Below are 14,249 nucleotides of genomic sequence, written 5' to 3'. Positions count from 1 at the left end.
TCTTTAAGTTTATTGTTCAGTGCCACATCTTGATAATGGTGTATGGTATTATGCTAATTTATGATTGTCTTGCTCAGAAATTAAACTACCAAGTTGCAAACTTTGGGCGATAGCATCAAGTATTGTCAGCATTGAGGTCAGTGCCACACCATGACATTGGTGTATCAATCCTTAGATCAGTGCTAATGACACCAAACTGACAGTAAGGGCATTTGTTTTGGCCTTACTGATTTTCATTTGATAAATGTACCAAACAACCATGGGCTTGACCACTGGTTACTAGTTATTTATTTACCTCTCACAGGCTTCTATTGGTTTAGTAACCTCAGACATCAAAGGAAATCTTGTGTAAAATTTTCAAAAGATTATACAACACTTATATGTAGTAATACTATTAACAAAATGTAATATCAAGACACACTACCCGTGCGTCCCAAGAAGTTGGCGCGCCACACCGTGAGTATATTAACAGGAAGAAAGAAAACGCAATTTTCACACCTATGTAGCTCTGTGATCCCTAATCCGATTGGAACCAGATTTGCTAGAGACGTGCCGGCGAGTTAAGGGAATCTACATACCAAATTTGAAGAAAATCGCTCCAGCCATTTCCGAGATACGAGCGAACAAAATTTCGTTTCGATTTCTTCGTTTTTTTCTTCATCTTCATTTCGCACACTTCGCAAAATTCGCCATAAAACACGAATGCGTGCTCGGATTGGGCTGACATTTGGCACACTTAAAGGGCGCATTGAGGCGGATCTCCGTACCAACTTTGGTAGGAATCCGATGGACATTCACAGAGTTATGACCGATTGTTTGCGTAAAATAAGGTCGAAGGTCTGTCACGCCTACAGGATAAACCCCTTGGAAGAATCAGTTGAAAATTGATATGTAGATGGAGCAACCATCGTAGGAGTGTCTTTTTGTAGTTTGAAAGGAATCGGGATAAAGACCATGGAGATATAACACAAAACCCAACCTTTGTCAAAATTACGCGATCGATTTTTATGAATAAAAAAACTATTAGTTTTCGTGTCTACCAGGCAAACCGCTTAGAACAACGAGCTGAAAATCAGTATGTAGCTGGAATAATCATCATAGAAAGTCCTTGCAGTAGTACAGAAGAATCGGATTACAAACCACTGAGTTGTGATTCGAAAGGCAACTACGTGTAGCAAATGGGTGGGGACTATTCTACGGAACGGAACGGAACGGAACGGAACGGAACGGAACGGAATGATGGACTAAACCACGGAACGGAACGCTTTCTCAAACTGAAGCTTGCAACTTACCATTGCTGAAACTTCCCTTATAAGTTAGCAGTGGCATCTCCAGTGGGTGATTAAACATAAGATAAAAAGAATTAACGGATCGATTGTGGGTTTTTGTTGGTTGTCATTAGTAACGAAGTATTATTGTGGGATGAGCTGTATCAGTGATGTTCATCCATACGGAAGGGAACTTTATGTGAGCTGTTTTTCTTATTTAGACTTTACAAAACAGTCTGGGCCGGTCTTTCAAGTCATAAGTCAGTGTATAAATAAAGCAAGCAGGAAGATACTGGTAACAGGAAAGAGCCAGCTGAATTAAAACTTGAAGAATTTTGTGCAGTGTGTGAGGAGCAAATATTTTGGCAGACCGCAAGGAGGGTATATTCTGCAAACATCACTGAAGTGTATGCATGGAGTTATTTATATATTAACAGCTGGTGCAGTGGACTAATGCCGTATTCAATAGTGAGCTGATTTTATCTGTTGCACAATTCAAGGATGTGTCTGACTGCTAGCCTTGAATCAGGCTAAATGTCAAAACTCCAAGATCAGCCAAATCTCTATTATAAGCCGCATGTGAAACCATGCCCGTAGCCACCAGGCAAACGTGATTTGGACCAGGATGTGTGTGTAATTTCAATGTATCTAGTCAGACCTGAAATGGAACACTTACATTAATTACATACCACCTAAGAATCCTAGGATTTCTTAAGTGTAACATTTCACATTCTTCACTTCAAACAAAACAGGTTAAATTTGTTCGTCTATTTTCAAGCGATTCCCAGTCCAGCTGGTCCATGAAATTACAATGGGATCACATGTATTTGTTACAGTGCGGGCTGTCCTGTGTTGGATCTACTCTAGAGTTGAGATTTCAAGGTAGACTCACTGCCAATTTACTGACACTAGTACTGTTGTAGCATGTTTAAGTGGAGGACAAATGAAATAGTAATGCTAGATTATTTATGTATACAAATTTTTCATAATGAAATTGATATCCCATTTTGATTTGTACTTCCACTTTGCAACATATTCAAGAGCAAGAAGCTACCACACTTAATCTCCAACCACTGTCATTAATTAACCAAGATCTCGCTAGTCTGTAATTCACCTTACTGTAGTGATTTTATTGATTCATCTGTATGCTTTCTTCATTTCCTTTGAAGTTGTACCAAGAGTTCATAATAAGGTGGGGAGTGTCTAACTTGAATGCATTCACCAAACACCCTGCTTAAAGTAACACCTCGGCCTTATTTCAGAACAAAGGCTTTACCTTCTTCAGCAACTCTAATCAACAGTTTTCTATCCCCCAGTAAAGGTGTTGATTTGATGAAAGGTGAACTTTACACAGGGTGTTTGTACAGGCCATACTGAGAGTTAGACACTCTCCCCCATACAAATCAGTATTACGAACTCTTGGTTGTACAGTATAGGTAAACGAAGATAAGTTTCTCTCCCATCTTAGGATTTCTATTGACAAGGAAAATTCAATTATTTGTATACAGGCTCAAAATTGAGAAAATATAAAGAAAGTGAATTAATATTATACAGTCAGTTTGCTTTTGGATATTTAATGTCTCCAACCACAACAAAAATTCAATGAATCCATGCATCTCATCACTGGTCGTCTGAACATTCTGAAAGTGATACCTCACTCAATCAACCATATATTCTGTTTATTAGACTGAATAAAGTCATGATTACCTAAACAATCACTTAATTAATGTTTTATAATTATCCTATTCCATTTTCCTGGAGGTTCCACTGATAAAATGCAATTTCAGTAATGATAGCAGCTAGCCAAGCTGCAAGTTGATTCAGAAAGCACTCCATTCTGTAAAATAGACCCCATCCAGAATTCAACTCAGTACTCAGGCTGAGATATCTGACAATAGTCCACTACTCTGTTAATGAATCATTGATGTTCACACAATATAGCCTCCTTGAGGTATCTGAATGTTTGCTCCTCACACACTGCACAAAATTCCTTTAGATTCTACTTAGACTGAGTTGATTCAGCTTGTCACCATACTTGTTTCCTTTGTAGTGTAGCTATACACATACTGATTTATGCCGATTAGAAAGGCTGGGCCTCAGACTGTACATTCTAAAGTCAAGTAAGTAAAAATAACTCACATACTAGTAAAAAAAAGTCATGCATTAAGTTCCCTACTTGATATATCCGAAGATGAAATCACTGAGTCAGCTATTCCCACAATTAGTACTTCGTTACTAATGACAACCAACAAGAACCCACAATCGATCCTTAAATTCGTTTTATCTTTCTTGGGGTACGTTTGATTACCTGCTGAAAGTGCCACTGGTAACTTGTACAGCAATGGTAAGCTGCAAGCTTCAATCTGAGAAAGCATTCCGTTCCGCAGTTTAGTCCATCATTCCGTTCCGTTCCGTTCCGTTCCGTTCCGTAGAATAGTCCCCACCTAGCAAATGCGAGATCGAGATACTCTAATAGAACAGTCACCCTAATAAAGAATTCAGCTGCGTTTATAATTTACTCAATTATATTACATTGCAAGTTATTCTGTAGGGAATTCAGCCACAAGCAAATCATCCTGTAATCAGATCAGCTAGAAGAAGATACCTAATAGAGAGTTCAGCTACAAAGAAACCATCATGTAGAGAGTTCAGATCACCCTGTAGAGAATTCAGCTCAGCGGCGGAGGAAGTACTTGATATGAGGGGGGGGGGGGGGGGGGCTGGGCTGATCCAGACTTATTTCTATAGTTTGGTAAGGTGAGACCAAAAAAAAAAGGTCACAACCAATTGACAAGAGCTTTCCACCTCACCAGCTACCCCATTTCTAGCTGATACACTACATAAAAATCCTTACATAGCTCGCTACACACTGACTACTTTATTAGAGTGACTGCTCTATTAGAGTATCTCGATCTTTATCACGGTTTTCAGCCCAACTCCAAGAAAGATGATTTCGGTGTGATATCCTTCTGAGAGGGGCTTCAGCCCCCTAGCCCCCCTTTCCGCCGCCTATGATTCAGCTACAAACAAATTGCCCTGTAGAGAGATCAGCTAGAAGAAGTTACCTTGTAGAGAGTTCAGTTAGGCCAATGAAACTTGATGACCAGTTTCTCGCTCAAATTTTTGAAAATTTCATGCAGGAGGGTGGTTATTATTCATTACTCATTATTTTCCAAAAGTACAACACACATCCCAAATATGAAGATTTCTGCCTAAAAAAGTGAGATCTACATTGATTACTCTTGCAATAAATAACTAAAGTACATTACTAATCCATATAACAAGTGATTTTTCCATTAGAGTATAGCTGATTGATCCATTAGAGTAAAAGTGACTGCTCTATTAGAGTATTTCGATCTGAAATACCAATAATGAAATTCCATACGGGTGTATCAAAAGCATGTGGGCGATGACGCGAAACTGCTAATCAAGTTTCATTGGCCTTACAAAGAAACCATCGTGTAGAGAGTTCAGCTGCAAACAAATCACCCAGTAGAAAGTTCCGCTATGAACAGATCACCCTGTAGTAAGTTCAGTTAGAAACAAGTCAACCTGTAGAGAGATCAGCTAGAATAAGTCACCTTGTAGAGAGTTCAGCTACAAAGAAACCACCATGTAGAGAGTTCAGCTGCAAACAAATCACCTGTAGAGAGTTCAGTTAGAAACAAGTCACCCTGTACAGAGATCAGCTAGAAACAGGTCACCCTGTAGAGAGTTCAGCTAGAAGAAGTTACATTGTAGAGAGTTCAGCTACAAAGAAACTACCCTGTAGAGAGTTCAGCTGCAAACAAATCACCTGTAGAGAGTTCAGTTAGAAACAAGTCACCCTGTAGAGAGATCAGCTAGAAACAGGTCACCCTGTAGAGAGTTCAGCTAGAAGAAGTTACATTGTAGAGAGTTCAGCTACAAAGAAACTACCCTGTAGAGAGTTCAGCTGCAAACAAATCACCCTGTAGAGAATTCAGCTACAAACAAGTCATCTGGTAGAGAGATCAGCTAGAAGGATCACCTTGTAGACAGTTCAGCTACAAAGAAATCACCCTGCTTCATCTTTTCTTCTTCCTTTGGTAAAGAAAAAAATGATAGGTTAAAAAGCCCTTTGGGGTATACAAATACAAAAAGAAGTGAAATCTAATCCAAAACAGCCAAGCTGTAAAAAAAGAGTGTGGCCCTCAGAAAGGCTATGGTGAAAAAAGATGTGAAATCCACAAGAAATGGCTGTGATGGTAGGTTAATGGTAAAAATTTTAATAACAACAATTCAGGTGAATTTTGTGCCAAGACCAAGCGGCACCAAATTCACCTGAATTGTTGTTATTAAAATTTTTACCATTAACCTACCATCACAGCCATTTCTTGGCCGCTACCTTGGATTTCACATCTTTTTTCACCATAGCCTTTCTGAGGGCCACACTCTTTTTTTACAGCTGGGCTGTTTTGGATTAGATGTTCTGTTGGCTTGATTTGTTACAAGTTGTTTTGTAACTATATACATGGCAAGAGAATAACATACATAAAATAGAGGTGAATTGAAGCCTATAATGGCAACCTCATTTACTAAGATATTCTACTCCTAATACTGCTGCAATAAAGGTGGTTTATGTCATGCTAAGGCTTCGTGTTGGCCTGTTATCTAGCAGAATAATAATTTTATAGCTATTGCAGAGTTTACCTTTGTAAGGGGCTTCAATCACACAAAACATAATAGTGATAATTTATAGAGACAAACAGTACCTATGGCTGGTAAAAGTATATAAGTAGCAAGAGTAAGAAATTTGTATTTGAGAAGGGATCATAGAAATAATATAAGCAATGAAGCAAGGGAAGCTATCTACTACACCTGCAGGTGACCTGTCACGGGAAAATTGGTCCAGCTGGACCAATTTCGGATACTAAAACTGGTCCAGCTGGACTGAGTTTGGTTGACAAAGTTTAGTCAGACTGTTTTTGGCATCTAAAATTGTTAAAGCCTGTCCAAAAGTGTTCCGGTAAAGTGAAAATTCTACAATATGATTCAGCAGTCATTAGCATATGTAGCTATGTATACTAATGCGGCAGTGAAGTATTATTCCATGGCCATGAGTATAAGGTAGAATGGTAAATATTTGGTGTCAGGAACCACTGCATGGCCTGCATACTATAATATTACGAGTAGCTTAGTTTCGTTTCCTGAGTATAAGGTAGAATGGCACCAATTTAGGTGAATTTGGTGCCATTCTACCTTATACTCATGGCCATGAAGTATTATTTTCGTTTAGTTTTATTTTAGTTTTAGTTTTATTTTTAGTTTTATTTTCGTTTAGTATTATTTTCGCCATGAAGTATTATTTTGAAGCTTAGTTTCGTTTCCTGAGACGATTTACGGAAAATGCATATTAGTAGCTAGAAACTAAATGTCATGGCCATGAAGTATTATTCCATGGCCATGAGTATAAGGTAGAATGGTAAATATTTGGTGTCAGGAACCACTGCATGGCCTGTATACTATTTTATTACAAGTAGCTTAGTTTTGTTTCCTGAGCTGATTTACAGAAAATGCATATTAGTAGCTAGAAACTAAATGTCATGGCATAGCTATAGCTATACATGGTCTTGCAGCCACTCAGACATGTTAAAATGATATTAATACTAATCATGAATACTCTTGTTATTAACAAATTATTTGCATATGTCAATATGAACTAAGTCCAATATAGTGCATGCCAATCAGGTTCCAATACTATACCCAGTCTATCACCCTACAGTATGCATTGATGATAATGAAGAGTGTTAGCCATTACCAGGCAGAGTAGTTCTTGAAGGAACAAATGGGGTCTGCTTTACATTTACATCTTTTATAATTGCTGGCAAGTCACCCCATAGGGCTGTGGCATAATATTAATGTGACCATTTAGTAAAACATTTTAAGTAGACATACAGGGAATATTCTTACTATAACCTTTAATGTAGTGTTTCCTGTGGGGCATGTGGTCAGTAGGAGATTTTATGTATTAAATGGAGCAAACCTAAACTATCATCTCCTACATATCACATAGAACAGAGAGGAATGTGCACAGGTGAAATTTTAAAGTTGGTTAAGTAATGAAAAACATCAGGGAATATTATAGCTATAATTTTAAGGAAATGTTTATACCAGTATAGGAACATGTAATCAGTGGGAGATGATAGTTCACATTTAGTTATTTAATGGAGCTAACCTAAGCTATCATCTCCTACATATCACATACAAAAGAGAGGAATGTGCAGTATGTACACATGCAGGTGTTACAGGTGCATTGTTCTAACCATTAGAGTTAACTCATGATCAGACATTATATGTGAACAAGAGCTATCATGCTACTGTGTGCTTCACTGTACAAGCTAAACATTAACAGTGTCAGCTCTTAAATATTAAGACATTCAGGACTCTCAACTTAAATCTGGGCCAGCCACCCACCTTGATTTGTCTCTGGATCAGTACCTGCTGATGAATGTTATAAGTGACTGCTCTGTTAGAGTATCTCGATCTTATGCACCTCCAATGCAGCTAGCTGATCCCATGCAGTGATCCGTGCCCTTGTTGGATAACCTTTAGCACAAATCCATGCAGTGATTATGCCTACAATGCTAATTTTTTGGGATTCATAAATGAGAATAGCTATAGCTAAGTCAGCTGCAGTGATGCGTCACAAACAACTTAGTTATGCATCATTGGCTGCATGCGTTGGTGGTCCACCTGGACCAATTTTACCTGGGCTCGACCAAAATTGTTCCAAGTGGTCAGGGGTGTATGTGGCCAACCAAATTTGGGCTGGAACAATTTTGGTCAGGTCGGACCAATTTTGGATGCTAAAAAATGGTCCTGCTGGACTAAATTTGGTTGACTGAAAATAGTCCGGCCAGATCAATTTTTGCTCCAGACCAAAATTTTTGTTAGACCTTTAATTGCTACTTAATAGTATAGCCATGACTGAAAGAGGGATGAATAACCTTGCAGGTGCCAGCTGTAAATGACCTCCTTTGCTCCCTACACAGTTTTGTTTGTTTACTTTCTCTGTAATAATTTATAGCTGGTGAACCAATGCATTATTGCATCAAAGGAGCAAATGGTGCTGGCCAGACATACTTTAAAAAATCATCAACCTACTAAATGTGTATCTCCCAACTATCAATTTCCCTGGCTAATGATGTGGCCATCTCATTTGTTTTCGGTTTTGTACCACTCAGTATACAGCATTACAAATGTAGAACAATATGAGAATTACTTCGGCAATCTGCCCAATCAGCAGGAAAATTGCCACCAAATGCTCACCCTGACTATCAATACTGAGAGGAAAAGTGGTCATTCCACTTTGTTTCAGGTATGTTCTACTTCTTATACTGCCTCACAAATGAGGAACATTACAAGGAGAGCTTCTGCAATTAATCCAGTCACTAACGAAACTACGGCAATATTTGTGACAGTTAGTTGCACTGATGTCATCACATGTTACCGCAAATAAACATCTACATGGTAATGGAGAAAGAAATGGGACACAGAGGTATGCCCTGATGCATGCACTGTAGCTGCTGTAATGAGCAAAAAGGTATATTACAAAGTGAAGTGATGTCTAGCAGTGAAATCAACCATGTAGCAATTGGAGTTATACTTGACTGTAAGCATCAGGCAGTCAGGCAGCAGTTGAGAGAAAAATTAGTTCAACAGGACTTCTTGAAATGGTTTGGAGTTGCTCCGAAGGCAATTTTGGGCTTAATTTATAACCAATACCACCAAGCTGTTATGAAGAAAAAGTGAGGCTAGGTTTTGGGTGATATTTATGGACAAGAAAGCTTATTAAACCTTCACGATCACTACTATACGGTGTTAGTAGTATTGTGGACCTGGATGATTTGCCTGATATGTACACTGAAGTTCAAGGGCAGCAGAGTGTGGGTGTATATATTAACTAAATCATGAGGACATGCGATACAACTCAGTCTGATATGTATCATGCTGAATGTGGACAACCAGTGTTGGGCAAGTTACTTTGTAAAAGTAACTAGTTACATATTACATATTACTTGCAACTGAACTATTTAGTTACAGTTACATATTACCCATAAAATAAAGTAACTATAATGATATTACATATTATATTACTTTGTGTCCACAGCCTTAAGCTGTCACGTGTGAAACTACCACTTTATCATGTGACATGATTGCGTTGTTGGACAATGTGCAAATCTTGGTTATAAGTAAGAAGCTGGTGAATAAGCCTCATTCAGTAGGCTTCATTACTTCGTTGTGGCTATATGCGTTACTCAGAAGATAACTAACAAGATTAGTAACTTCGTTACTTGTAGTAATAATATTACGTAATATTAGACTCGTTACAGTAACTATATTACTTAGGTAACGCATTACATTTGTATGTGAAGTAACTTGAGTTATATTACCTGTTTTCATAGCATATTTCGTTTTATTACTTTTTCACCACAAAAGTAATAATATTACGTAGCGTGTTACTTATGTAATGCGTTACTCCCAAAACTGCGGACAACCAATTACCCAAGCCAATATTATGAGGGCAACCTTTGGATTTATTATATAGACATCCTTTTAAAATTCAATTATGGGCCAGCAGCAAGTTACGTTCTAACTTTGTTTGTTAACACGAACAAGGAAATTTTATGACTATCTAAGTTAAGTTTTTACAACTGTTGTATACTGTAGCTGCTATAACATTTAAAGACTGAGCACATAGAAGGGTAAGCTTTGTTGTAGATCGAAACCTCATGTTACTCAAAAAGTGGGCATGGTTTATATTTGTAAATGTGACAAAATGCATGTGAATAGCCTATAGCACTGGTTATCACCTTTTGGTGACACTTCTTATTCAAGGGCAACAAACTGTCTCTGTCTAAATGCTGTAGTATGCAAAATCACATGCATGGTTTACATGACGTGAGCAATTGTATATGCCCACAATTGATTTTTTGCCTGAATCTTTATAGTGAATACCGCTTTCACATCAAGGCCTTGGTAGATTTACAGCCAACTATGGTTTAACTTGCTGTAAATGTATCATGACCTGTCAGGGTTTACAATTAGTAGCTTGAAATTTGTTTTAAAGTTAGGTACTTTATGGTACAACTGTGATACAAATAATTTAATAGAATTCATGCTACCAATGAAGATATCACAGCAGCCCAACAATCACAAGCTGCTAGTATTGCTGCAGAATCTGAAGCTGAAAAGGATGGAGGTGCTGTAACTGAACGCAAACATTTTCCACTAAACGTGAACAGAGCAGGATATATAGTATTCTCTGTAAGTAATTTAATAGTATTATCACTGTTAATATTGATGGAGTACTTTGTTTCATTTAGAGTGACCTCACTAGATTTTCTGGCAGTATGAAATATCCATTGCCAAGTAGAAAAGCCACAGCAATAAAAGTTGGCAAGGGAGGAAATGGGTTCGTCTTCTTAATCTTTCACAGTGGCAAGGAATATGCTGTGAAAAAGGTAATGCATGGGAAAATGTAAATGACATATTGTTAAGTGATAGGGTCTACTCTTAGATTTTTTATGTTAAGTATGTAATACCATTCATTTATGGACAAGTGGTGGCAATACACATTTATTAACGGTTTATTTTATGCTTAAGTGAAAGAATTCTTATGAACAGCTTCTTTTAGTTAACTAAACTTAAAAGCTATTGACTGTATAAATAACAACCAAGTACACTACTATTTTGTGTGTGCACATTCTAGACTGTATACAGGGCAAATGAGATAAGAATACATTCCCAACTTGATCATCCAAATTTGCTCAACCTTGATGCTGTATTAGTTGGAGAGGAACATGAACGACACAGGGGAAAGTTTTATGCCTTCTGCTTCATGCCTAAATGTGACATGGACCTACGAAGTGTTATCTCCACCAAACAACATGGCTGCCTCAAACACCTCAAGATGCAACTTGTTGAGCAACGTAACATTTGGGAGGTAGTTGTTGTTAATATAAAGTACATCCTAAAGTCCTTACTGAAAGCATTGGAATACATGCACAATTTAGGACTGGTGCACAGGGACGTGAAAGGTATAGGACTCTATTGTAAATATTAATCATTACTTTTGCCTTTTAGCCAGTAACATACTGTTGAAGATGAAGTGTCCATGTACTAAGCCACTGATGTGCTCATGCCCTCAAAAATATGTGGTCAAGTTGGGTGATTTTGATTCCTCTACAATTGTACCGGGTTTTGGGCTGAAGATTGAGCCACATCAGATGATTCGTTATGCCAGTGTGTTACCATTAGGGACTATGGGATATAGAGCACCTGAAGTATGTTATACATGTTGTATGGGGACTTGCCTTACTGAACTTGTAGTCAAGTGACTATTGAGGGCTTACAGTTACTAGTAATTGTGATGTACTTTAACACACTTACTTACCATACGTCAATGAGTTTACTGGTACTACGTATACCATACAATGTAGTAAGGTGCTTAATTTCTCACCACTAACATGAAGCAAAAAAATTTATGAAAATACATACAAGTGCTTAATGGATAGGTAATAATTCCAGCATCAGAACTTTCAAAGTAATTATTAAAGCCATAATATAATATGAAGCTATTTTTATTTCTGCCGTGATATACTATGATAGTACTAGTTGTTGTCATTCATTTGGCCTTTCTGTTGTATGAGCATTTGTAATGTCAGGATTTTAATTAATTGTAAAATAACCTTACTTAGTAAATGAAGTGTACAGGCAACCCAATGTTCATGAATCATGATTGTAGTATGTGTTTTTAAGCTGAAAAATGGCCTTGCATTTAACCATATTTACTACACTTTAGGTATCTATGCATCTGGTGATATCTGGACCATATGAAGTCCTGTATACCACTGCTGTGGATATATGGTCCTTTGGATGTTTGCTGCTCAATATGTTGATTGGTAAAAATGGTCCACTGAAACAAAGGGGGGTAAGTACAGATGGAGTTTAGTAAAATGGTGTGTATTTGTCAATTTTGGCATTATTTGTACTGCTTAACCAAGACTTGTTTTTTGTTTTTTTGCCTGTAGGAAGCTGCACTGCTACTTTCTGCACAAGAACAGCCATACTCTAAGGAGCTTTACCACAAAATTATTAAAGTAAATCTGCTCATTTTAAAATGCAGTATAATACACTTGCCTCCTATTGTTAAGTAACTATATCTGTGATCAACTGAGTGAAAATCTAAAATTTAATGACTTCATTACTGTTTAGAAGGATAAACCAATGGGCTGTTTAAGTTTCAGCTTTTCTGTTGAACATTAAACTCCTGAAATTATAATGAACAAAAACAACAGGCAGCAGAACAATAAATTTATACATAACTATAGTATGCTGAAAATAAACTATAAGTGCTTATTTATATAAGTCGTGAATGCAACAGTGTCTGGAGGTAAAAATTGTCTCAAAAATTGTCTCATTGTGTTACCATCAACTGTAACATAAAGGTGTAGTGTCGCTTGCACATATAAACCCTTGTTTGCCAGCAAGAAGGCTGGAATGACTACTATAAGTCACAGTACATTTTACTACACTGCATACAAACTCGTATAATTCACATTTACTTAATGGTGCACAAATGACACAGATATTCTTACTGTACTATTAGACGTTTGTTAGGATGAATCATTGTACATGCATATGTACATGATATATAGCAGTACATTACACAATCATAATCAATTATTACATTACACTACGTCTCCCATTTATAAGTTGAGTTTCACAGTAAACTTAATAGCAGTTCTTGTCTTTGACATTGTAAGGATCAGGCTTCTTTGAAATACTGTTCTCTGACTCCTCTCTGTTTCTGAACTTGTACTTTCTGACAACACTGTCTGGTAACTGTTCATCAGGTTCCACATGTCTTTCTTGCTATAAGCTGCAATTATGTAGAGTTATTCCAGTAGGTGTTTGTACTTGGTATGTCCATTGACCAGCTGTTTGAGCTACTGTGTACACTACTTGGAGTTGTAGGTGTATTGTTTCCACTCAATATATATACAGAATGTTGTCATCTAACACTGGCAGCTCATAGACCTGATGGTGTCTGTCAAATTGTTTCTTCAGTTTTTGCTTGTATTGGTCATCAACTTGACAAAATTCAGCCAAATCTGGCTACTGTGGGGTAAGCACTTGCTCTGACATTTGGACAGGCGAACGCAAATACCTTCACATTAACAATTGTGCAGGTGGGTAGCTGCAAAATGGCGAGTGTGTAGTCCTGTATGACAATAGAGCCAAGTGTGGATCAGTGCAGTTATTGAGCAGGCTTTAACAGTTCTGTAGTAGTCAACTTGAGAATTTCTATGTAGCTAGAAAAGTAATCAAGAATGATAATATGTATAAGGAATACCTTCCAGTTCAGAAGCGACTTTCTCCTTGGGTAATTCTGTGGGAATCATTGGCTCTGTAATAATCTTAAAATTTTCACAGCAGGTATCAACTGATGTTCATGTGCCTGAATACAACATTTGACAATTCCTTGATGCCCTTCATGTAACCTTTGTAGAGTGTCTTCTCTAAGATCTGATGGAATCACAATTCTCTGTCCACGAAGTAACAAACCTTCATAAAGAGAAAGTTCACCTCTTAGAAGCAAAAATTTAGCTGTAGGATCATTTGGCTTTTTCTCTGGCCACCCCACTTTGCAAAAGTGTGACATCTGGGATAGGACTTTGTCTTGTTTATAAGCAATTTGCGTTTATACTACATTGGGAATGTAAGCTTCTAGTGGTCATGTGAGTCATTTGACTATGGAAGTGGAGATTTGGAAAGGGGTATCTGAGATGTACAGAAACTTTCCCAGTGTTTCCCAGTGTGTAAACAATTACACATGTAGGCAAGTCATTTAAACGCTTTGCAGTCAGTGAAGGTACTGATGGCTTATGATTTGCTTCCATACAGATTGATCTACCCAGGAGACACATCAAAAACTTCTCTGCTCAATAAAAGGGC

General features: G+C 37.5%; 1 protein-coding gene across 3 annotated transcripts in view; it reads left to right on the top strand.

Annotated features, from left to right (window-relative positions):
• The window catches only part of LOC136246624 (uncharacterized), an 82,055-nt gene that overhangs the window by 64,668 nt on the left and 3,138 nt on the right, over positions 1–14,249 (top strand). For all 3 annotated transcript variants that reach the window (XM_066038155.1, XM_066038153.1, XM_066038154.1), the window contains 6 exons: positions 10,403–10,556; positions 10,616–10,753; positions 11,002–11,329; positions 11,376–11,575; positions 12,094–12,222; positions 12,323–12,391. In XM_066038155.1, coding sequence (XP_065894227.1) covers positions 10,403–10,556; positions 10,616–10,753; positions 11,002–11,329; positions 11,376–11,575; positions 12,094–12,222; positions 12,323–12,391 — 1,018 coding nt within the window. The remainder of the gene's footprint in view (positions 1–10,402; positions 10,557–10,615; positions 10,754–11,001; positions 11,330–11,375; positions 11,576–12,093; positions 12,223–12,322; positions 12,392–14,249) is intronic.

This window comes from Dysidea avara, chromosome 2 (assembly GCF_963678975.1).
Source record: "Dysidea avara chromosome 2, odDysAvar1.4, whole genome shotgun sequence".
NCBI lineage: Eukaryota > Metazoa > Porifera > Demospongiae > Dictyoceratida > Dysideidae > Dysidea > Dysidea avara.
The sequence above is the reverse complement of the archived record's forward strand: the minus strand, read 5'-3'. Positions and strand labels throughout refer to the sequence as shown.